General features: G+C 33.7%; 5 protein-coding genes across 5 annotated transcripts; 2 read left to right on the forward strand and 3 right to left on the reverse strand.

Annotated features, from left to right (window-relative positions):
- Positions 1-2,422: 2,422 nt before the first annotated feature.
- On the reverse strand, positions 2,423-2,936 carry OCT59_010926 (uncharacterized protein; the record flags this gene model as incomplete). Its single annotated transcript, XM_066136185.1, has 2 exons — positions 2,423-2,718; positions 2,834-2,936. 2 exons carry the CDS (start codon positions 2,934-2,936, stop codon positions 2,423-2,425), a joined length of 399 nt encoding a protein of 132 aa, XP_066000836.1.
- A 1,080-nt stretch (positions 2,937-4,016) lies between these two features.
- On the reverse strand, positions 4,017-4,673 carry OCT59_010927 (uncharacterized protein; the record flags this gene model as incomplete). The annotated part of the gene is made up of 1 exon (XM_066136186.1): positions 4,017-4,673. The coding sequence occupies one exon, from the start codon at positions 4,671-4,673 to the stop codon at positions 4,017-4,019; it is 657 nt and encodes a 218-aa protein (XP_066000837.1).
- A 3,046-nt stretch (positions 4,674-7,719) lies between these two features.
- OCT59_010928 (uncharacterized protein) lies at positions 7,720-8,046 on the forward strand (the record flags this gene model as incomplete). The annotated part of the gene is made up of 2 exons (XM_066136187.1): positions 7,720-7,735; positions 7,835-8,046. 2 exons carry the CDS (start codon positions 7,720-7,722, stop codon positions 8,044-8,046), a joined length of 228 nt encoding a protein of 75 aa, XP_066000838.1.
- Positions 8,047-8,149: 103 nt separating this feature from the next.
- On the forward strand, positions 8,150-8,924 carry OCT59_010929 (uncharacterized protein; the record flags this gene model as incomplete). Its single annotated transcript, XM_066136188.1, has 4 exons — positions 8,150-8,197; positions 8,266-8,324; positions 8,567-8,837; positions 8,919-8,924. The coding sequence occupies 4 exons, from the start codon at positions 8,150-8,152 to the stop codon at positions 8,922-8,924; spliced, it is 384 nt and encodes a 127-aa protein (XP_066000839.1).
- A 10,223-nt stretch (positions 8,925-19,147) lies between these two features.
- Positions 19,148-21,059, reverse strand: OCT59_010930 (uncharacterized protein; the record flags this gene model as incomplete). The annotated part of the gene is made up of 3 exons (XM_066136189.1): positions 19,148-19,876; positions 19,954-20,337; positions 20,685-21,059. The coding sequence occupies 3 exons, from the start codon at positions 21,057-21,059 to the stop codon at positions 19,148-19,150; spliced, it is 1,488 nt and encodes a 495-aa protein (XP_066000840.1).
- Between the last annotated feature and the right edge of the window lie 5,131 nt (positions 21,060-26,190).

A 26,190-nucleotide genomic window follows, 5' to 3' on the forward strand; every position in this document is an offset into this window, starting at 1 on the left:
AAAAATGATAATATTTTTAAGTTAGTTCTTTCTTTAAATTTTTTTGAAAGTGTTTTGTTTCTTAAAATCATAATATTGTAAAAAAATGCTGGTTGCTACGACTGACGGACAATGACAAATTGTCAGGCTACCCCCAGACAAAGTAATTGGAAGGCGGAAAATGCCATAAATATCCAGCCCTATTTTACAACATTTTCTTCCAGGCTAAAGCAAATATTACAAAAGAAATTGCAAATATATTTAACAAGCAATAGATACATGGCCGTTGAAAAATATATTCACACTTCATATTGTAATACCACAGTCTAACAAAGAAATTGCAAATATATTTAACAAGCAATAGATACATGGCCGTTGAAAAATATATTCACATTTATACCACAGTCTAACAAAAAAATACTCAAACCACAACATATTGTAAAAAAAATATGAAAAATACGCGTATATCCTATTTTCATACCTTGCTTAACAGATCCACTATTTATTTAAAAAACGGCTTTTTTCTCTTTTGTATGTGGGTAGGTGGGTACATTTTTCCTTTCTTTTATTCTTTTCTTTCGTATGTGAGTGGCGGGTACATTTTCTTTTCTTTATTCTTGCTTTTATTCTTGCTTTTCGTATGTGGGTGTCTTACTATGTTGAATATATAAACTAAAGTGTCCCAAAGTATTGTTAATATTGTAAAAAGATAATTAAAGTATACTTTAAAAAGAAAAAAGAAGAGACGAACTAAAATACCGTAAAGTATTAATATAAAAGATAAGAGAAAAGCGTATTTTTCAAAATAAACAAAAAAAATCTCATTAATAAACGCGAATTTTAGCTATTTTTAGATATCACATGCATGATATCACATGCATGTAATTAAAGTGATTTTAATTGGTTAATTTTAATTTATTATTACATCATGCATATGATTTTATTGGTTAAAATTTTATACGATACAAATTAAAATAATTATTTTATTATATTTATATAATTAATATAATTATATGGCTGTAAAATAAAAATTATTTTTTATCCAAATTCTATTTGCAGTATCATGATTTGGTAGTTGGCACCTTTCTGAATTACAATTATGAATAAAATGTACTTTTTGAACATTATCTATTACAGTAATTGGAAAAATACGTCTCCATTTATCTCCTGTTGCTTGGAGACGGTAAAGTGGACATTTTAATACCGAATGTTCAACCATAGTATCTTCAAACCAATCTACAACAATAAATGCATAATATTTGTTATTGTTACCCTTATGTTGAAAGATACCTTTGATTATTGCATAAGATTCTTCATGATCTTCTTCATAAATTGTGATAAAATAATCGAGATGTAGGTGAACTTTTGAAAGGATACCATTTTCTTCTTCAATCATATATGATGCAAATTTGTACCAACTAATTGAAGAGTTTATAAGTGCCGCCTCAAACTTCATATCCACATAAGATAAAAACAATTCAGTTTTAAAATTATGTAAAGTTAAAAGAAGTTTATCACGTTCCTGCTTTGGCATTCTTTTTTTTAATGAAATATTGGAAATAAAGTTTACTGGAGATATAACTAAATTAAAAGATTAGTAAATATAAATATCAAACATGTACTATTATATGCAATAAAATACTTACTTTTTGTATCATCATCATCATCTTGAACTTGTTCAGTTGCTTCAGTTGAATATTTATCTTCTGTAACATACCAATTTAAAAATAATTGTCCAAAATTTGAATTTGTAAATCCAGTACAAGATCTATTAAATCTTGGATCAATACCACCATCTGCTAAATGTCGAATTGCAAATAAAGTATTGTAACGCTTTAATAAATCTAAATCTATGTTTTTGCAATTAGTTTTTGGTACCATCCCCTTAAAAATACGATAGACCATTTCTTTTATACCAACTTGGGTATTAATAAGTGTTCCAAAGGTTTTAGCATGCATTAAAAGATGCATATTAACGTGTATGTTTGGTAAATTAACAAAATTTACAAAAACCTATAAAAAGTAAAATATTGTTAATTATTTGAAATTATTCCACATTTCAATATCAAATTTGTAACTATACCTTTGGAAGGATTGAAAACTCTTCTTCAAGATCATTGTTGCAATTCCTCATAGCTATCTCGATGTAAATTTCTTGTTAAAAACCGCTTTCATAGTTTTTGCAACATGTATCCAACAAGATATAATAATTTTTGGAACCTGAACTAACTTGAAATGCATCAATTCTTTGTTGAATCACGGATGTTTCATTACGTTTAATACTTGATTCTTTTAAAAACTGGTTTAACAAAAATGGCATAATCATAGCTAATCTAAGTAAATCCGACATCATAAAACTATTGTAGTGAGTAATCGGATTTGGTAAGCGAGACCATCTTTTTGGGATTTCAAAATTTTTCCAAATTTTGATAAAATTATCTTCTTATTCTCGTGAAAATAATTCACAAGTTAATTTTAGTAGCCGTCCAATCTTTCCTGCAGTTGCATGATAAACATTCTGCAGCGTCTGTAAATGTCTTTCCCTTTTTAATTTATCTAAAATACTAGGTAATGATCGTAAACCATATTCTGTACAAAGTTGATCTCTTCTTGACATTATAGTCTCATGAGAAATTTTTAAGATTTCTTCGTCTGTAATATGATGATAACGTAATGTTGTTACGATATCCTGATTGTGAGCACTCAATGATTCTTTAGTAGTTTTACAAGTACGACAACCTTTATTTGCATTATGTCTAAATTTATTTTTTAAAAAATTTTAATAGTTGTCATAAAATTATATTATTATATTATTAACTAAGTTGAAAAAATACCTTAAGTATTCCTGTCATACCGTTACCTTGAGGTAAATCTGCCGTAACAACGCCTAAACCAGCAATTATCCATGCATCTTGTCCTTGGACAGTCATCACCTTTCCTTTCTCTAATTCCTTCATTTCTGAAATGAATGGTATCATAAATTCGTCAAATTTTCCTCCAAATGGGATAAACCCAATAATAAAATGGTTCTTTATTAGCTTTCTTTGATGTGCTGGCATATTTCCAAACTGTACATAAACACCACCTAGAGAATGGTATACATTTCTAAATGTACCAAAATCATCATAATAAAGATCTAAAAACAGCTTATAGATTGGCATAGATGATGATGGTGGATTTCTAATAGAAATGTAATCGGATGGATGTAGGTATGAAAGCTTTACATTACGAACGTGCCAATGGTCATTACATTTATAAATTATTTCGCTAATCCATAATAAACCATCAGGAATATTTTGATGTTGAAAGCAAATCTGATATAGTTACTTTTTCTAAAATTTGAGAAGTCATTATAATTAAAAATCGTTCGTCTTGTAACTATACTTCGCAGGTAATAGAACGACGTTGTCTTAGTAACCCTTTTTAAAATTTCTGGGTAAATCGCTATATTCCAAAATTTTTTGAATTCGTAACTGATAATATCCATCATGATTTTTTAAAATTGATCTTAATCTTCCAAGTTTTTTTTGACCATTATCATCACGATAATAAACAAAATCACCAGATCGGTACAATACTATTTATTAAAAATAAATAACTTTAATAAATATTATCAATGATAATAAATTATAATTGTATCAAAGCGTATTAATTTATAACCTTCTGATATTAATATTTCGTGTTGTCCAAAAAGTGGGGATTCCCCCCATAAATTTCCATGCCAAAATTCTGATTTTTCTTCAGAATTAATGCCGGGTCCAAAATACATATACTTCATTAGCATCGGATTATTAAGAACACGCCATATAATTTCACTAATTGAGAGTTGATACGAAAGTTTTGATCCTCGTGAGGTTGATGGAGTTTTTTTTGTGAAATTTTAATAGACTTTGTTATTATTGGTAGGAGAGGAAGACGTTTTCCATTGATTGGAATCTTCAGATATTTTTTACCACGTGGGTAGGTTCAAATTGAGAATTGTGAATGATATCGACAAGATCTTTATATGCTTTCGTAGAAACATTATGTTTCTGAAGCTAGCAAAATAATGCCGTAGTTGTATAATTATCAAAGTACGGTGCAAATTGACCATTGCAGAACGGTATCTTGTCTTCATCTAACGCTTCAACGATTTGATGTATTTCTTCCTCTTCGTTATTACGTTCCTCTTCATCGTTATTACGTTCCTCTTCATCGTTATTACGTTTCTCTTCATCATTATTACGTTTCTCTTCATCGTAATTACGTTCCTCTTCATCGTTATTACGTTCCTCTTTCACTTGATTATTATTATCATCATTATTACCTTCATCCTCCTCATCTTCGTCATTGTTTTCATTATTATCTTCCTCCTCTTCCTCCTCTTCATAATTGTATTCGTTATCACTTTCTTCTTCCTCTTTAGTATCAGATGAATTGACATTATCTTGCGAAAATATCATCTCATCATTGTAGTCTTGAGGATTAATTGATCCATATGCATTATCGTCATCATTAATGTCTTGAAAACTTAAATCATCTTTATGATCATACTGAAAGTCCATGTCATCGTTATCATTATCAGGTGAACATACAGGCGAACGAATTGCCACTCTCTCGTCAGAATCTGTTGTCTCATTAGGTTTGCTGTAAGAAAACCGATTTCGAATTCGAATTGGCTCTATTGGCTTGTTGTGACTATATTGTCTTCTCATCTTTATAACAATTTAAAATAATTCAAATTTAATTAGAATTTTATAAATTCAATTAGAACTAAATTTATTAAATACTATTAGTGTGTCGGCAAAAAAAAAAAATGTAATTAAGTAATCAATTCGGTTAAATTACTGCCGATTTGGCTACACAAAATTTAGGGTCAATTATACCAGCTGTATATGGTTAATGACAATTGGTATGACAAATAATATTATTGAAAATAGTCATTTATTGAATGAAAATAAAATAAAATATATAATAATATAAAACATAATAATAAAATAAAATAAAACATATAATAATATAAACATAATAATAATTAAATAAAATAAAACATATAATAAAATAAAACATATAATAATAAAATAAAATAAAACATAATATTAAAATAAAGATAATTTCTTAATATACACTAGTGTATGAAACACGGATCACGTGACAATAATTTGTCACCCATGTCACACCCCTATAGTTTTCCATTTTTACTATTTATTCTAGGGACTTAGAATTTTTTCAGTAGGAAAAACCTTATTTGTCACATATTATATGTCACGTCTACTAATTTCAGCCAAATTTTATAATTCCAGCCAAAAATTACCATAATTTCCAATTTTGGATATTAGAGTAACGTTACACAACCCAAAAAAAGGCAATTTTGTTTCTCCGTAAAAAATGAAAATTCGTTACACAAATTTCCAAAATAGGAAATTTTTTATGCAGATCACCGAAAATGATAATAATCACGTGACCCGTGTTCACACACGTAGTGTACAAATAGAAATAGTCTAAAATAAAATAAAACATAATAATAAAATAAAATAAAATATATTAAAATAATAAAATAAAAAATAAAAAATCAATGACGTCGGTGAGAGCGCCTGCGCTCTCGGTGGTAGTAGGGGGATCGGGAGCGAGAGCTGCGCTCTATACTCGTATGTCCCTACGATCCATCCTATTTCTCCGGGCGGCTCAATTAATCGCTTAAAACAAAGCAAGTATTAATATAAATGCAATGAATTAATGAAAAAATCAGTTAAATAATAAATACTTACGTTCCACTCTCCAAAACTCGTCAGAGAGTTCCTGGTGGAATCTCTCGTCATGCAAAGTCGGGGTACGAGTGGGATATCCTTCAGGATTTCTGTTTATTAATCTCTCTAAATTCTTCGTACCCCCGACTTTAGCGCATTCCATTTCTCTCTACATTGTTTTCTAGTTGGCCTGAATATGTGGTTGTTTCATATATCACGAGCAATTCCACGCCATAATTGGTTTTGGTCATGTAACCTCGTTGTGGTGAATAAAGGCTGATAGGCCCGACGACGCTGAATTAAGGTCAAAGTAGCGTTATCGGGCCATTGAATGTATACTGGAAGATTTGCGTTTAAGTTTAATGCTGCCATTATTAAATAATATTAGTTTGATGGGGAAAATGTCAAGAAAAGGCTCTATATTTATAATAAAATTTATTATGATTTCTTTGAGTTTATTTTTACGATCTTGTCTAAATTTTTTAGTTCTAATGCAATCATCTTTAATTAATTTATTTAACATTGAATACACACATAATTTTTTTTTGATTTCTTTGAGTTTATTTTTACGATCTTGTCTAGTTCTAATGCAATCATCTTTAATTAATTTATTTAACATTGAATACACACATATTTTTTTTTTGATTTCTTTGAGTTTATTTTTACGATCTTGCCTAAATTTTTTAGTTCTAATGCAATCATCTTTAATTAATTTATTTAACATTGAATACACTCAATTTTTTGATTTATCAATTTATTTTAAAAATATAATTATAGTAATACTGCATTAATTAATATATATAAATAAAAATAAATAAACAAATTCTATTAATAAAAAATGAGTTAAAATGTTATCTTTATACTTTATAATTATAAAATATAATATTTTAAATCACGCATGTCCTTGATTATATTTCATATTACACTGCGATGATATATTACAATTATACTGAATTTTAAGCTAACCTTAATTTACACCGTAAGGAACTTAATTCGATCTTAATTTACTCTGTTTTAGGAATATTATCGAACAATTAAACAAATGATTAGTTGCACACGACTTGTATTATTTGAATAGTTGATACTTTATATACCGATATTTGATTACACCAATATGTATTAAAACTCTTTCCTATCAGTAATTTCACAATTTCAATCAATATATCGGTATTTTTCAAATATCATTGTAAGTCGACTACTGTAGATCCCATCTATTTTTTATGTAATCAATCCAGAAGCTTACACTAAATAGATATGGCTTAGTTAGATAGGATCATCACATGGTTCATTGGCTCAGTTATTTTTCTGTCAAGAGTATCAGGATCTTATAAATTTTTTTTCTTGCATGTCATTGTATCACACATAAAAATGGAAATTCAAAACGTAATATTCCATTAATTTCTTCTCACTCCTTTTCTTCTACCGATCATTTTTCTTCTCACTCCTTTTCTTCTACCAATCATTTTTCTTCTCACCTTTCCATTATTTTTCTTCTCATTCCACGTATAGCCTGAAAAATATAATAAATTTGAAACCGTAAAATCGATTTAAGGTAATCTTCCATGTAAAAAAAAAATTTCACTGAATGAAATTCGATATTGTAATAATTTATTTATATTAATTAAATTTAATTTTCGATCTTCTAGAAATCATAATTTTTAGTTTTCCCATCTCCCTGATATTTTTAACTGATCCTGCATTCTACACGATACACAATGATATTAAGATCATGTATATTTTCCAATTAAATACTACAATCATAATTACAATAGCTAAAATCTCAAAATTATATCATCGATAACCTCGCCCTTTTTTTGTTCATTCAATATTTATCATCTACTTTTTTGAGCAAGAAAGTTGCTCTACATTTTTTATTCATTCATATTTTCTCGATAAATATCACCTACTTTTAAACAAAAAGGTTGTTCCACTTTTTTTTTCGCTCATATTTTTTTTTTATATTATGACGACTAAACGTAAATTACCTAATAAATCGTCTGATGATAATTAAGAAATGGAAGTTGAAGAAGGTATGTAGATATAACTCTTTTGTAAATTTATAGTAAGTTTTGCTTATATAGTTATATGTAAGAAGAATAATTAATAAATACCAAAAATATGTATAATAGGATCGAAAAGAAAACAAATTACGAAAAAAAGAAGAGATATTGACATTGAGAAAGCCAATCAGTTGATGAAAAAAAGTAAAAATAGTAATAAAGAAGCTGCCGAATCTGCTGATAAAGAAGTTATAGTAGTAAATGAAAAAAGAAGTAATGATGATGATGATGATGATGATGATGATGATGATGATGATGATCATCATGATGATGATGAGTAAGACGGAAGATCATAAAAAACCCGAAGTATTTCAATCAAAGTCAAATTTAGAAATAGTTGCTTGGCTCGTCGACCATCCGGAAATTTTAAGATTGGCACTAGAAATGAACAATACAGATGTTGCTATCTCATCGTCCAGTAAAATTACAGACGTAAGTATTAAATTAACATGATTTTATTATGTCTAAATCTTTTAAATAATGTATTTTTAATATTTTAGGATAAAATTCGTCTATGGGACGAAAGTGTCAAGTGTCTTTTTTTACGTGCAAGAAGTCCGTGTGGTGAAGTTTTTGATGAGTTGATAACAAAAATTTTCAAAATAAAAATACATTCGAACGAAGCTAAAAGCTACCTCGAAAAAACCTGAAAATTTTTTATCGATTTCAGAAATAAGTTTAACCAAATTATTTTAACTTCTGTAGAAGAATTTAAAGAAATAAGAAAAAACAGGCATTTATTTAATTGTTTCGTAGCTAACCAAATAGTGCTGTTTGTATTAATTATTAATTTAATTATAGAGCATCTACTGGAAGTTTATCTCAAAAGGAACTTATAGATTACGTTGATGAAGAATTTGTCCAAAAGATTTTAAGCCGACAGCTTGTAGCTGTTAATATTTCAGAATTAACAAGAAATGGAGGATTCAATACCTTGGTTGATTTCGTAAGAGAAATCTTTAAGGTTTCGTGGAACAGAAAAAATTTGTCCGCCGTTAAAGAATTAGATAATATGACCAAAAAATTAACGATCCCTTCTAGGAGTGGAAATAAGATCGTTGATTCTTTATCGGTAAGTTATTTTATTTATACTGTACTGATACTTCATATCCTTTAATCATAGTTATTAATAATAATATTAAATTATACATAGTTATAAATCTTAGCAAACGCTCTAATTTTTTTATAAAATTATGCATTTTATAACGATATTACATTGAATAAATTTAGTAAATTTTACAAGCAAATGATAATATGAAACATCATTATTCTAAACATTATACCATAATGTCGAGTGATAATAATATAAAATAAAATGGATGTATAAAACTATAAAATGTTTGTCTAAGATATAACATTTTCAAGTTTAAAAAGTAATTGTTGTTTTGTTAAAAATGGAATGGTTATTATATGACGTTTCTTCTTTAGTATATACGGCCTAAATATCTCTATATATTTGACGTTCTTATACAGATCAAAAAGAATACATTTGCGTAACATTTGCGTAAAGTAAGAACTTTAAAGTTTAAGCCAATTCTAACTGGTAATTTACAAAATAACAAACACATTTCTTAAAAAAAATTCTGAATCAGAATACTTTTCCGGTTTCCATCTTCGATTCTGCAAAAAATTGAAAAGTTCAGGTGATAATTTAAGAAATATCCACCTATAAAGAGACTAAACAATTATCAGGTTGATCAAGTTCGTGTAATACCAAATTTAATAAATTGTCTGATTAAATGATCGCATATATTAAATGATCGCGTATATTATAAAGCTATAAGGCCTATTAATTCCTAAAAAGTCAATTTAACCACTATTTTATTTAACCGCTATTTATTTGTACGTTTTTTTTTTTTTGAAAAAAAAAAACTTTCTTTTCTGAAAGTAGAGTCTTCCTCCTATACCGTTTGCCGTCGTGCATAGTGTGTTATAGGAAAAGGCAGACTTGAATTATATAGGTGTAAGCTTATGTTATATAGGCGTAAAGCTTATATAATTAACGCAATAAAAATCCTTTAATCAAAGGTTAAAATAGGCATGATGGGATATTCTCATATATCATGAGCTCTGTCTGTTCGAAGTGTCGTTTTATATATAATTAAGTAGGCTTAAGTTGTAAGTAACTTTTTTATAACATTGATTATTGGAGAATTAAGTGGCAAAAATAATTTTTAGTTTGTAAGACTTTTAACTCCATACCAACTGAACTTGTGTGTGTTTGGCGTGTAATTAATTCCCTAACCCTTAGACCCATTCGTGGGTTAGGTAGGTTGCTTTGCACTTCTTGCAGCCTACCTTATAATGGGTTTTAGGTCCACGTTTGCCCATTTAAAATTTATTAAACAGGATGTCATTCGTCCAAACACATTGCAACGTTTGTTGATGAAGCTATAGTTGTCTAATAAAAGTTCGCTTTGCCAGGCAATTTATGGTGGATTCAATAGATTAAATTACAAACAACAATAATGCAGTCATATGAGAATTCCAGGCCAAAGAATAAGGGTGAATTGTCAAAGTTGAGAATATATTTGTATTTTTTTTTTAAAGCCGTCATTCTCATGAACTTTTTCATTGTATCCCTAAATTCAATGATTTTGGTAATGATGAAACTGCAGTTGTTTATAGGGGTTTCCCGCCAAACTTCTGAGGTGAATTTATGTCTGGTGTTTTCGAATATACTTATCCTTTTTGCAATAGAGTCATAGCGAGTCTTCTTAAAGCGTACCTGTGACACCCCATCCAACTTGGGCAGTGTCGCTGAATCTAAAGTAAGGTACCCGGTTAATCCTCAACTTTGGGTTGATGAGTTATGATTCTGGAGTATTAAGGCATAATGTTTTGACTTACATCACCAATTTAACTCATAATTCTAATTTATTGAATTAGTTTATTATAGATTTATTGATATTTTTTTTATCTGTTATATAATATTTAAACTAATGTATACTTTATCTGTAATTAAAATTGTTATTGTAATAAATAACTGGTAACTTAAATCTATTGAAATTAACTTTTAAATTAGATTACAAATTATTAAAATATTATAAAACGATATTTGATTGATTTGATATTTTTAAAGGTAAATTCAATATTTATAGATAATATCATTTTGATATTATTATTTTGATACTGAATTAATATTATATCGATATTGCATTTATTAAAAAAAAATCATTATTGTTATAACAATATCAAAATGATATCGTTTCGTTATTTGTCAATATCGATTAGATAATTATAAAGTGATATCTTTATGATATTATATTGACATTGACATAATATCAAAATGATATCGTATTAATATCGTATTTACTTTCTATTTTTCATTATTGTTATAACAATATCGAAATGATATCAATTTGATGTTTCGTCAATATCGTTATGATGTCGATTAGATAATTATAAAGTGATATCTTTATGATATCATATTGATATTGAATTAATGTTAGAACGATATCATATTAATATCGTATTTACTTTCTATTTTTCATTATTGTTATAACAATTAACAATATCGAAATGATATCAATTTGATGTTTCGTCAATATCGTTATGATGTCGATTAGATAATTATAAAGTGATATCTTTACGATATCATATTAATATTGAATTAATGTTAGAACGATATCATATTAATATTGTATTTACTTCCCATTTTTCAAAAAATTCATTGTTGTTATAACAATATTGAAATGATATCGATCTGATATTTTTTCAAACAAATATCTTTACGATATCATTTCGATATATTGAATTAATATTGAAATGATATCATTGCGATATCATAATGATATCATTTGCAAATCGATATCGCCACGATATTTATTTAACATCATTATTATATCAATTCGGTATTATTTAAAAATTCAAGGTTTCTGTAAAGTTGTTCTAATGTACGTTGAGTAGTTGATAAACCAAGAAGAGACACATGTATTTTTTTAATATGTGTCCAAAGATTTGTTATTGCACCTTTAACAACAACATATTTAGCATTACAATAATTGCATTTTGCAGTAATTTTATTATCTTGCCCTCTTTCTTTAGTGAAATATTTCCAAATATTAGATTTAGATTTATCAGAAGTTTCTGTATCTGTACGCTATAAATTATAATAAAAAAATTTATATTTTAATTTATATAGTTTACTTTAAAATAATATAAATATAAATTTAAAAAATTACCATTTCTAACGACATATTTAAAATTATAATGCAAGATGCTTTCACAAGTATATTTAAAGTATATAAAGTAAAAATCTTTTTTGATACAAATAATTAAAAAAATGATGATCTTTATTTATTTACATTTATTGATGATATGTCATGTGTAACTAAATTCAAATCAATCAAATCAAATCAAATATTTGAAATATTTGATAAGTCAAATCAAATCAAATAAACTCTTATTTGAATTTGATTAAATCAAATAAACATAAATTTGAATTTGAATTTGATTTGTCAAATTCAAATCAAATATCAAATATCAAATCAAATTGCGGATCCCTACTATCTATAGTCACTATCACACCTATCCTCAAAAATCTTATATTAAAAAGAACCATTTATAATCACAGTTATATAAAGAATATATTAAATAACTTGGCATCTAATAATCGTACAAAAATTTATCATAGCTTGTTAGAATCGTCTCACTGAGACGAATCGAATGGTGGTAGTTTTATCCTTTTCCTTTGCAAGTGTTTACGGCCAGACCACCCATTGCCTCTTATGAGACTAATCTCGGGTCTGTGTCCTATCATCTTCAATGAAGAACCTATTATACCGAGTACTTAATTCCTCAGGTAACAGCACCACTATAGAAGACATTCCCCATCGGGCCATTTTTAGGCCGATCTGAAGCTAGTACACGCCGCCTACTCATCCTATACCCATTGCATGATACTGATACTCAATTTATTTAACGACCTTTAGGAAGCATCTACTTTCATGGAGGACTTTTGACAGGTAACATCAACCATCTAGTACCCTTCCATACCACCATTTTAGGTACTAAGTGCTCACTCAAAGGCCACTACAGCCCGCGATTACCTAGCACTGATAGTACAGTTGTTTACCCCAAGTGGTATACTTTGTAGTGACCACTCGGACAGGAAGTAGCAGGCATCTGTCCAGGATCACCCCTTATGGTGGGTATCAACCACCAGGGATCACCAACCAGGACCCAAGGAGTAGGGAATCGAACCCCATAGCCATGCTACCTGTTCTGCATTGCACGAACGCGCTTGGTTAGTCCCCAAGCTGCTCAGAAGGTCTAACTACCACTAAGACATTGCACCCTCAGCTTTACCATCTAGGACGACCATCTAGCCATTACTGACCCCAAGCGGTATCGTAGAGTGACCACCCGGACAGGAAGTTCCCCCAAGGTATAGTAGTAACCTCAAGGACAGGACTGCGCACATGCTAATGGCCTCATAGGGAACGTTAGAAGGACACCATAACCCTTAGTTGAAATGTGCGGCCTAACCGTACACACTAATTCACCATGATGCAGTCCAACTACACTAATCCCTGTACTTTCACGCTATTGGTTGTAGCGTCCGCAGTAAAATTCTTTTTATTTCTGTGGTCATGGAAATCGAACCTGCGACCTCACCATACTCAGGCTTAATGAGGGTCTCAGTGACTAACCACCGAGATAGGGTGACCAACCCTAGTTTTATCCTTTTCCCCTGTGCAAACAGTCTTATGACTTTATCTTTTATTTATACTTTAGACTTCGAAAAGTAATCGAACAATATTACAAAAATAAGAAAATAAACTAATAAAAAATAAAAAGAGTAGCTTCACGACTCATACAAGTAAAGAAATCTAAACTAAAAAAATTTAAAGCAAAGAAAAACTGAACTATTACAGAATCGCATACCCTAACTTTACCCGAAGGCCAGTGTGAGTCAACTATCCAACATCCAAAAATCCAGTCCGTTACCAGAAAGAAATCCTAAGAGGTTGAACTGTTAAGCGGTGCAGAAAATCCAAGTGCGAGATCCAAGATCCACCCCAAATTATAGAAGAGGATATCCAAGAAATCCAGGAATCCTGAGAAACTGACGCCAAAGAAGAGTTGTGTTGTTGTGGAGAAGTAGTATTAGGGAAAGAATTAGTAGATGGGCCACGTAATTTGGAAGCAGCCGAGATACCCTGCGACTCCTCCCAAGCATGGAAAAGAACATTCCGACACAGCCAAATTTCACCATATAATTCGACTTGGAAGTCATTAAGAAGGGGAGAAATAATCTTGTATATAACAGAGAGAGGAAAGTGTTGATTCAAAAATGCCGTTAAATGCGCAGGCAACAATCCTCGAGTAAGCCAAAGACAGGATGAAGAAGGAGCTTCATAGTTCCAACAATCCAAAGCAAAGAATTCGGTATGAAAGGAAATATCCAAAGATTTCAAGGCTAGGAAAGAAGATAAACAAGAATCTCTAAATTTAATAACTTCAGACCGGTGTGTTAAACAGGGATTTAAATCCGGTAAAATATAAGGACAAGTCCAAAGATGATTCAAATCTTCAGGAGCAGAATTACACTGCGGACAGAGCCAGTCAGGAGAATATAAGTAAGGTTTACGTTGTTGAAGAGTAGTTAAGGTAGGCAACATATCCAAAAGAAGTTTAATACGGAAGATCCAAAATTCAGGACGACCATTCCTATGTGAAGCGAAACCTTTAATTTGTGAAAGGCAAAAATATATACCAGCCCAATCAAAAAGTGAAGGAGAACCAAGAGCAGTAAAACGCGCTAGTGAACAAAAAGATAAAAGAGCACGAGCATCTGCAATAGAGCGGAGAAAATGTTGAATATTCACGTCAATAGGCAAGGAGTTAAAAGTCAACAAGCATGGAGCATAACAAAATGTTGAAAGTAGAGTAGTGGGTTGTAAAGACGAATGAGCATCTTTTGCCAAAGAATCCGCTTGTATATTGTAGATATCATCGCCATGAGCAGGGACTTTAATCAATTCGACATTAAGATTACGATCCATGATAAGTTGTCGAATAGAAAGCCAAAGAAGATGATTAGGTTCTCGGAGCGAACTTCGGTGAAAGGAGCATCAACAAACCGTGTCCATAGTGAAATTAACTGACTACAATCAGTATGAATAGAGATTGACGAATCACGGAAAAGGGCGTTCAATCCTAATAGAACAGCAGAAATTTCGGAATGCAAAGCGGAAGGAAAGTAAGAAGGGAGATGTATGGAAGAAGATTCCAGAACAAGTCCAACATCATCAAGAGCAATCCAAGCAGAAGTCATGGAAGAAGGCGAAGAATCATTGGCAGGATGGAACGAACCATCTGTGTACAAAGATTGCACAGAAAGTGGTAAGATAGTGTCATCAATTCTATCGATTCTATCCTTAAAGAGAGGAGAAAGAGCGGGAGACGCGTTCGAAAAATGAACAAGAGCCAAGGAAGTCGCATAACTCCATGAAGTAGATAGAGTAATGGGAAGGTAAGCCGCGAAAACTTTGGCATTTCTGGTAAGATAGCCCACAGTATCCGATAGAGTTACATTAAAAAAGCATTTTTCGCTATTACAGCGTTGTCTGATGGCAGATTTCATGAATAAGGCGGGAATGTTAAGAGCACAACCGGGACAAGGGTCATAGGATCGTTCATCAGCCGAGGTAGATACAGGAAGCCAATGAGATATAATAGCCGAGTTTTGTTTCTTGTAAGTGATACACACATGACCAACAGATAAAGTTTGAGTAGCAGAGTCAAGATTAATAGCCCATTGAGGATAAAAAGAATAATCTTTAACAGTATGATCTAATAAACAAGGAGAAGCTAAAGTAAAAGAAGAGTTAATAAAATATGAAGATAAAAGTAAAGTAAGAAGAAGAAGAGAGAAAATTATTATTGATAAAAGTAAACCAATTAGGGATCCGTCCTTTACGACCAACGATGCCAAGATAACGAAGGTCAGGCCAATTCATAAGATAACGTCCACAAGGAAAAACCAACTGAGCAAGCACAAATATATTCAAGTTTTTCCAAAGTTTCCAACTCGATTGAAAAATGGAATGAGGTAGAATAGATCAGAGTGGCAGAGCAGGTTGTAGATCATGCCTCGGAGGCCGGAAGGAAAGAGACCACGTGATGTTCAAACGCGAAGAAAACAATAACGAATTAAACAAAGTGTGCGTTCGCAAAGAAATGATCTGTGACCATGGTTCTAAGTTAATAGTAGTCGGGCAACTTTCAGCATCCAGATATCCTTGAAGATAGGAGATAGCATAAAGGGCAAAATCTTTGAAATCAGGAGGAGTGAAAATTTTTTGCCAAGATGCAATATGGGAAGAAAGAAAGCGATAGAAAGCATTTTGAATCGAAAAGGGAAGTTTGAGAAATAACAGGGGCAACGGAGTAGTCGTAGCAAGACCAGCTTTTCTTCGAAGTACTGAAAACAGAGGCTTGACAATTGATTGAATAGTACTTTCAGAGAAAAGGGTAGTTTGAAGACGAAATTCCAATCGCGGAAGAAGGACAGCATTGTAGAGATAGGCCACATGTTGTGCTAATAATTTCTTCGGTCTCAGGAGAGCTGCCATATCTTTAACCATGGAGCGCGCTTGTTTGAGAACAAAATCAGAAGAGGCGGATAAAGAAAACCAAACGCCTAAAAAGCGAAAGGAAGCATGCAAAGATAAAGAGGAAAGGGAAAGAGACAAATAAGAGACTAAAAAAGAAGGTGTAAGATCAAAAATAATCTTTGAAGAAGGGGAAGAAGATGAAAGAAGAACATATTTAGCTGAATTAGCTTGAACATTATTTAAAGTATAAAATTCAGCAGTAATAGAAAGACGGTCTTCTATTCCAGATTTTGAAGAAGCAATAAGTGTAGAATCATCCATAAACGTTAAATGTGAAATTGGTAAAGAATGTTGTTCAAATTCAAGTGGAGAATAATTTAAAAGAGCTGAAGATTTTAAAATAAAAGGATCTCGTGCTTCTTGATTCAAAACAGTGAGTAAAGGATCCAAATAAATAACCCAAAAAAGAGGGAAAATGATTTCTCCTTGATCGATACCAACACGTACTCTATAAGCAGCTGTATCGCCATGACAAGTAATTATCTTATTATTTCATCGTGTAAAAAGATTTAAAATAAATCGCACTAAAAGTGCAGGGATATGTAACCTATCTAAAGCTAATTTAAGCATATTTAAATCCATAGAATCAAAAGCTTTAGAGATATCTTGAGAAACGATCCATAGTTCCTGATCATCAGTAGAGTCATGTTTATGTTGATGGATAATCGCATCAAGCATTTTGATAGGGACATCAGTAGAACCACCAGGTAAGCCAGCAAAATTACCACCTTGGAGAACTTTATTATCAGCAAGAATGTTGGAGAGACGATTCGTGACGACCTTAACTACACATTTTTGAACTGTTTCCAGAAGAGTAATAGGTCGAGTGTTCTTAAGTTGAGCATCAAATTCGTGAGGTTTAGGAATAGGATAAACCACAGCTTCACGCCAGTCAGCAGGAATATCACCGCGAGAAAGGCAGGTATTGGCCAATAAAAGAGAGAAATCCAAGGCTTCACCGGACAGATGTTTAATCATCTCATAAGAAATTTTTGAAGGGCCGGAAGCTTTGTTATTTGGCATGGAGGAAATCACAGTAGACCATTCTTGTAGCGAAATAGGCGCCAAAACAGGATCATATAGTGAAGCAGACACATTAGCAAGAGGAGTGTAAGCTTGTTGCCATCGGGCAGGAAATGAAATGATGGAAGAGTAACGGGTCGAACGGAGGAGAAACAATTGATTGAAAATGAGAAATAGCAGCTTGTTTAATATCCGAAGGATCCGTTAAAAGAGTAGGAGTAGAGTCCAAAACGACCAAAACACGGTCAAGAACAATTGAACATTTTTCTACTGATAAGGCAGAATCTATAAAGGTGCCGAGCGAGTTCAAAAAGTGTTCGTCACGTAGTGCAGTATAATATTCCACTGAGTCCGTAAGGTGTTGGGCGAATTTAGTAGATAAAAAGGCAGAAACTAAATTCTTCTGTGATCGTAAAAACGATTTAAATACAGATGCAGGGGTTGTAGAATAGGTAGGAACTGAGTAATCAGGGAGTAAGGATGCAAGATTTTCAAGATGGGAGGGCAAAGCGGCAGTCATTTGCGCAATCTGAGTAGGCCAATTAGAACGACGAGTAGTAAGGCGATATAAAAATCGATCTAAAAACTTGTTAATAGCAATAAGTTTAGTTAATTCAGGAGAGTACGAATGTCGGTGTGTATTGGAGACTTTTTGAAAGGGTAAAGTTTCAATTGCAGCACTAATTATGGCAGCTTTCAATGCATGCCACATACGATCAAGAGAAATAGAGGAGAAATCAAAATTAGGGTGATATTGTCTATCTAAATAAACTCCAAGAGAATCATCTACTTCAGTGGTAAAATTATTCCATTGTTCAACTGAAGTGGAAGCGTAAGAGAAAATAGTACGCAATTCTTTTTTTGTTTAAGACGAGATTTAGCCAAGATAGCCAGGCAAGAACTGAAGTCAAAAACAGTTGTAAGAACTTTGTGATCGGTAAAAGTGGACGATCAAGAAGACCCGGGCAAGTAACCACTTGTGAAAAAAGACCAGGAGCAGGGAAACCAGGTGAAGACCAGATATAATCCAGTCTCGAAGATCCATTATCATGAAAGAAGGTGGGATCAGGACCATTTGTAGAGGAGTGAGCTTGATGATCGGTAAAAACCTGAGAAGAAAGCAAGCGAAGAAGCTTAAAATGATTAGGTGAATAATTAGAATGAGCGATTACATCAGCATTGAAGTCGCCAAGAATAACTACAAAATAATTATTAGCTCGGGCATAATCGAGCCAAGAAGAAGTTTGGCAATAAGATCATTGCAAATAGATTGATGAACAGAACCAGAAGGGGGATAATATATAGAAATAATAGAAATTTTAGTTTGATGAAAGAACAAATCTAATTTAAGAAGTCGACCGTTCCAAGGATCAATTGTTTGAACATGTTTATGAAGGGGATTACGTAACAAAATACCAACACCATCATGAGGGCAAGAAGAAGAGGATGAACAAGCCCAATAGGACTTAAAGTGATGTTGGGAGTGTTCATTTTTAAAAATAAATTTAGCATTTGAAGGGGAAAGACGCGTATCATTAATAGATAAAGCACCAAAAGAGGAGTGAAGAAAAAAATTAAGCAAATGTTGTTGTCGAACTGGAGAACATAAACCATTAACATTTAATTGACCAAATTTGATAAGGGGAGAGGGGTGAAGGGAAAAATTATGTTTATTGTTGTCCAACATTATTACACACTGATAAATCGGTAATAAAGAAGGGGAAAAAGAGAACAATTATTGATTAGCTTGGCCTTGTTGCCGAGCTAAGATGAGGTTGTTTTGTTGGATTCCTTCTTTAATCGAGCCAGCCAAAGAGGCAACAGTATCGGAAAGAGAGGAGAGACGCTGTTCCATATCAATAGGGGAGGAAGGAGCGACGTTAAAAGGTGGAATGGGAGTAAAATGAGGAATCGGGGAAGAACCACTTGTTGATTGCAAAGGGGGAGAATTAACATCAACGAGGATATTATTATCAGTTCGATTCACTGTATCGTCCCATCCTTGCATAGAGGAAGGGATGTAGGAAGGAGGTTTAGTGATAAAGGGGCCAGGAATAGGAGTACGAGCAGCCATAGCAGATTCCAAATTAGTGATGCAGCTGTTCATAGAAGCAAATTGTGTGGTAAGAAGGGCTAATTCTTCAACTACTTTTTCAAGAGCAGCACCAATAGATTTCCAATCAGTAAGAACAGTAGGAGGAGCAGGATATACAACATCCATGCCATCAATATAGTAATCAAGTTCTTTTGCATCAGGAATACGACGACGTTGATTATTATTATTGTGATTAAGGTTGTCGCAATTCCATGGCCGATGTTGAGAGCGAGAACGAGATTGTTGTCGGTTATTAGGTCTGGATTTAGAACGATGGCGAGAAGCGTTGGTACGGCTTTGTCCATCATTATTGTTATCAGGGCGGGCAAAACGGTTATGTCGTTTAGCAGGATGAGAAGGAGGTAGATGCTTGTTATATAAAGCACGTAATTTATCATTAGATTGCCAAGGGCGAGAAGAGCGATTAGGTCTAGATGAAGAACCACATCGATCAGGTTACAATTAGGGCGACCACATCGATGACAAAGAGAAGTGACTTCATCCGGAGAATGCCAGGTAAGGCCAACTTTCTTAAGGGCACATGAAATAGATTTAGCATTTTCCATAGCAGTTTCAGAGGCAAAATGGCAATAGGCGTAGGGTTTGGGATTGTAAGAATTCATAGAGAAGGGAACATTGATAGATTTAGCGGAAATTTCATCGGCAATTTCAGCAAGATCGACCGATATAGTACCACGCGGAAGACCGGCAAGTAAAGCAACATAAGCGCGTCTTTCAGCGCGTTGGTCAGGAGAGAAAGTAGCGGGCAGATTCGCAAACAATGTCCTCCACAAAGGACGCCCCAGGTAGAGTCGAGGTTCTGTAAAGCACTAGTAGATTCAAACGTAATGTATGCAGTACGATAAAGTTTAGATAAATGGGTATGGCAACGAGTAATATTGCCGTAACGAGAAAAGGTACCACGCAAAAGAGCGTCAGTTAGAAAAAGGGGGATATCGGTAACCACTAGGGTACGCGCGTGTTCAGCAGCCTTAATAGCCTGGGGATCATATGCATGGAAATGCAAGCCAAACAAAGAATCCATAGGGGAGGCTGTGGCGTTGTCAAGATCTTCCTTTTTTCGGAAGTGGACGATGATCCTCTTCAAATCGTTGGATCCACTACACGTGGCACGACTACCATAAGAGGAGAACAAGGAAAGTTGTCAATCAACCACGTCGCATGCGTCGCGGTTCGAAGCGAAGTGATTCCAAAAGCCATCGACGTCATTAGAAGCGGCCGAGGCGTAGAAGAGTGTAGGTTGAGATTGTACTGCAGCTTGGGACGCGTCCGGAGAGGCAGCACGTTCAGGGAAAGAGACTGCGGGAGTAATTTCAGGGCTTTTGCCTTTATCGTTGTTGGTAGCAGGGGCGTGTTGCGAAGCATCGAGAGAGGAGGTATCGGGTTGAGAAGGTATCTCAGCGGAAGTTGTCTCAACAGGGCCAGGAGGCGCGAGAGGTTTATCAACATCCATGACAGAGTCTTCAGCACTGACTCTGGTACGTTTATTAGTAGAGGTGGTCGAAGGTGGAGTGTTCGAAGGGCCAGACATAGAGGAACCTTAACCAGAAACGTTGCCAGTTGGAGAGCTAGAGGCAGGACGTTTAGATGTAGTATCTTTGTTAGACTGGTTATTTTTCTTTTTGTTATCTTTACCCATTTGTAAAGTGTCGTAGTAGTTATCTAAAATAAAGAAATTATAAAGAAAAAGTAATAAAAAACTCTGAAAAAATTTTTTATTTTTTCGTAAATATTGTCAAGTGAGCAGAATGGGAGAGAGTTAGTTTTATCCTTTTCCGATCACTGGCTGACGAGTTATTCAACAAAATGTTAAACATCGGCATTATAATATTTCTTGATTTACGTTTACTGCGCCATTTAACATTTTGCTAGATTTCTCAGTACCTAGTGATTGTAAAAGGACAATTTATAGCTCGTTGGAATCGCCTCATTGAGACGAATCGAATGGTGGTAAGCTCAACTCTCTGTGATGTGATTAATATTGACGGAGTTATTATTTAAAAACCATTTAATATTTTTTAATTTCTGAAATTGATCTAGTGATTGGATTTCGATGTATCTTATACCATTAGATTCGTCTCATCAAGACGAATCGAATGGTAGTAAGATCGTCTTTCTAGGATCAATATTAGCAGAGTTATTACACAAAAACCATTAATATTTTTTTAATTTCGGAAATTAATCTAGTGATTGGATTTCGACATATTTTATACCATTAGAACCGTCTCATCAAGACGAATCGAATGGCGGTAAGATCATCTCTTTACGATTAATATTGGTGAAGTTACGATACAATAAAGTTTTAAGTATAATTCTGGCTAAAATTATGTTAAAATTTGGCCAGAATTATGATATACAAATATAAGAAATTTTTTATATACAGTAGTCACATCTCTTTATAATTACCAAATATGAGGATCATCGCAACTCTTTTCTGAATTTTTGAAAATACTAATAAAATTTATTTTTGAAATTTTCGTTCGAAAATTTCTAAGTGCTCGTACAAATACTAACAATTCCCCAGTTGCTTTCCTCTTTGCTGAGCTTTATACTATGACAACACCTCCAGCTCTTTCTGTTATTAACCCGGATATTCTACCATCACCGCGTCCTGACACTTCTGCTCCGTCTGGAGACTGACCTTTGTCTCCTACCAATACCGCTGGCGCACCTAACAAACGTTCGCGTATTGTATCTGATGACGCTATGAATGTTGATATAACTTCACCCTCTGCTCCTGCCTTCAGCCCCACTTCCACCGTTTCTTCTGCCCTTCCTATTAATAAAGTTCCAGTTATTACTCAACCTCCTCCTACTAATACGTCTTTAGATTCTTCTATACATGCCCACCCCCTTCCCGTTTCTACAAACCCTTCCCCTAATGACAAAGATAAATCTGTTGCCTTCGATATCCCTGAACGTCGGCCATCCCCCGATGGTAATGCTGCTGCTATCAAATCCGCACCATCTCGTTATCATGCTGCGGCCTATTTACGCGACGCGCTTGACGCGTTCAAAGTTAAATTCACCACCAATCGCTCCATGTGTGACGAAGTGGATTGTTCACTCTTCCAATATTCCTCCTATGGTGCCCGTGCACGCTGCGATGGATCAGGCGATAACAAAAAGATCCTTGTCTTCTTCAATGATCAGCAAGATTTTACCGATTGTATCAGCTTCCCACGTGCAGATCTTCTCAATTTAGTCTTCACTCACTATTCCCCTGCAGATGCCAAACTCAGTGACGAAGCGAAGTCTTTGTTTGTTACTGACATCCCACTTTTCCTAAATGAGACGCAAGTCCGCCAGGCATTTTCCCGATATGGCACTGTGATCAAGTGCATACTCACCCCTAAGAAACATTACTATAATGGTCATATCCAATTTTCCTCCGCAGATGCAATTACCCAATTTAACGATATCTGGGCAATTATTTGCCTAGGTAATTCTTTACGTGTCTGTCCGACATCTTTCTCGAAATCCCAACGCGATAGCCGAAGAGAGCATGTCGCCATTTTTGTTGGTATTCCAAAAAATATCAAAGAAGCTGACCTTTTAGAAATTGCTACTCAAGTCAACGCTAAAGCCCTTAACGTCCTCCTTTCTATTAATTCTTACAAGCCTAAACCTTATGTATATTTAAACTTCTCTTCGTTTGATACCCTTGAGGCAGCGAAAGAGTTATCCGTAGCTTTCCGCGGTAAAGGTTTAACATGGCACCCTCCTAATGAAGCTCACACTTTATGTCATGTTTGCGGACGTTCGGACTGCTCCCCTTCTGTATGTAACCTCGTCCCACACGCAAAGTAGATGATCGCCTTAACAAACTATATTCACGCTTTAATGCTGGCCCTCGACGTGGTCATCAAGATTCACGCCAATCACGTGATAAATCCACTTCCCACTCAAGATCGAGATCCACCTCTAGATCCCGTAATAATTCGTCCTCATCCAGATCCAACAACAATAATAATAATAATAATACTTCTCGTCCTAATGTTCTTAACCGTAACAATCAGTCCAGTACCAATTATACCAACTCTAGAAACAATGCAAATTCTTCTGGCTCTACTCAACCTTCACACACTTTTCACCCTAATAATACTACATCTACTTCCCCGAATAACAACCCTAACTGTACGCTTCCTCAACACATCATCGATGAGTTAAAGGCGCAGATTGAAAAGATTGCTCACACCCTCAATACTTTAGAGGAAACTGTCTCCTGGATGAATGATACTATCACGGCCCATGAGTATAGGTTATCTGAGCTTGAATCAATGATGAATTATGACAACCCTGATGACTCTGATTTGTATCCGCCTCATGATAATCATGAAAATCAAGATCGTTTTTATGATAATAGATGGGATGATGCCCCATCCCAAGACACGAATTCTGGATTCAATCCTCATCCCCATACTTCCCCTTCTATTATGGACACTTCTCCTGATGCCTCTTTCTTAGCTCTAGATCCTAACTCCATCTTATCACGCAGACATGTCCCATTACCTAACTCCCGCCCAAATATCATTACCCCGATGCTACTACTTCCCATCTGCAATTGGAAATTTCTAATGTCACTAATGTGCAAAAGAATCTTTCTACTCAACTTGGTTCGATTATGGAAAAATTGGACTCCTTCTCTCCCTCAAAACCCTCCCTTTCCAATGATTGAACACCAATCTATATCGGGTGTACCATAGGGATTTCACCCCCCTAATAGTGCGATATCAAATTTTAATAGTCCCAATAATCCTTTTTCTCCTTCTTCCCCTCTTATTAATTTTGGACAAATCAATGTTAATGGTTTGTGCTCCCCTGTTCGACAATTACATTTGTTAAATTATTTTCTTCATTCCTCTTTTGGCGTTTTATCTTTAAATGATATTCGTCTTACTTCTTCCAGTGCTAAATTTATTTATCAAAATGAACATTCCCAACATAATTTTAAGTCCTATTGGGCTCCTTCCCTTTCTAATTCGCGGCCACATGATGGTGTTGGTCTTTTACTCCGCCATCCTTTACATAAACATGTTCAGAAGATTGATCCTTGGAAAGGTCGTCTTTTAAAATTGGATCTTTTTTTCCATCAAACAAAAATTTCTATTATTTCTGTTTATATTCCTCCTTATCATTCTATTCATTACAAAGAACGTGATGCTATTTTTGCACAACTCAATTTATGGCTTGATAAAGCCCGTTCTAACAATTATCATGTAATCATCCTTGGTGATTTTAATGCAGATACAAATTCACATTCACATCATCTTCCTCAACATCATTTGAAAATTTTACGATCACTTTCTTCTCAATATTTTACAGATCATCAATCCCATATTTCCTCAATTTCAGGTCCTAGTTCTACTTTTTATCATCAAAATGGTTTTTCAAGACTTGATTATATTTGGTCATCCCCTGGATTTCCTGCTCCTGGCCTTTTCTCTCATGTTGAATCTTGTCCTAAGTTAAATGATAATCAATTTACTGATCACCGTGTTCTTTTTACGGCCTTTGACTTTAGCTCTTATTTCGCTATTTTAGCTAAAGCTAGATTAAAGCAGAAAAGTGAATAACGCACCATTTTTCTGTACAAGAATTTAACAGACGCTACTTGGGATACATTTTCCAATGAAGTAAACTCACGTCTTGAGTTGTATTTGACCACACACCATCCTTCCATATCTTCACTTTCGATTCTCTCATTAGACAAACTTTGGCACGCTCTTAAACGTTCTATTCTTGGAGGTGCCATAGATTCTTTACCATTTCAACATGTATCCAATACCCATCATCATAAATATTCTCCTGAGCTTACAATGCTTATTGCTATTAACAAATTCTTGGATAGATTATTGTTTAAATTGACCACATCTAGGACTAATCGTCCCGCTCAGATTTCACAAATGATTAATTCATTACCTACACAATTAATTCTTTTGAAATCCCTTTTAACAGATTATACTATACCTATTTATAGTACAACACCACTTCCTGCTTTTGTCAAATTTTTGCGTTCACAAAAAGCTTTGGTTTCTGCTTATCTTTCCACGCAATTTCATCAACATCGTGTAAATTCCATTGAATATTATACTGCTCTTAGAGACGAACATTTTTCTACGTCGCCAGGTTCTTTTATTTCTTCAGCCCTGTCAGTGGAACATCGCTCTATCATTCTTGATAGAGTTTTGGTCGTAATCAACTCCAAACCTGCTTTACTTACTGAACCTTCAGACATTAAACAAGCTGCTATCAAACACTTCCAATCGGTTGTTACTCCTCCATTGGTTCAACATTCTTCTATTAATGAATTTCCTCCACGCTGGCAAAAAGCATATACTCCTATTTCTGACATTGACTCGTCTTTATACACTTCGGTCATGTCTCCTATTCTGGAAGAAGAATGGAAGAACACTATCCAGTCTATGCCTAATAACAAAGCCTCTGGTCCTTCTAAGATCTCTTATGAGATGCTCAAACATTTAACTGGAGAAGCTTTCAATTTGTCCCTTGTTCTAGCTAATGCCTGCCTTACTCATGGTAATATCCCTGCTGATTGGCGTGAAGCGCTTGTTTATCCTATTCCGAAGCCTCATGAATTTGACGCCCAATTGAAGAATACACGACCTATCACTTTATTAGAAACTGTACGAAAATGTGTG

Source organism: Rhizophagus irregularis, chromosome 19, assembly GCF_026210795.1.
Source record: "Rhizophagus irregularis chromosome 19, complete sequence".
NCBI classification, from domain to species: domain Eukaryota; kingdom Fungi; phylum Glomeromycota; class Glomeromycetes; order Glomerales; family Glomeraceae; genus Rhizophagus; species Rhizophagus irregularis.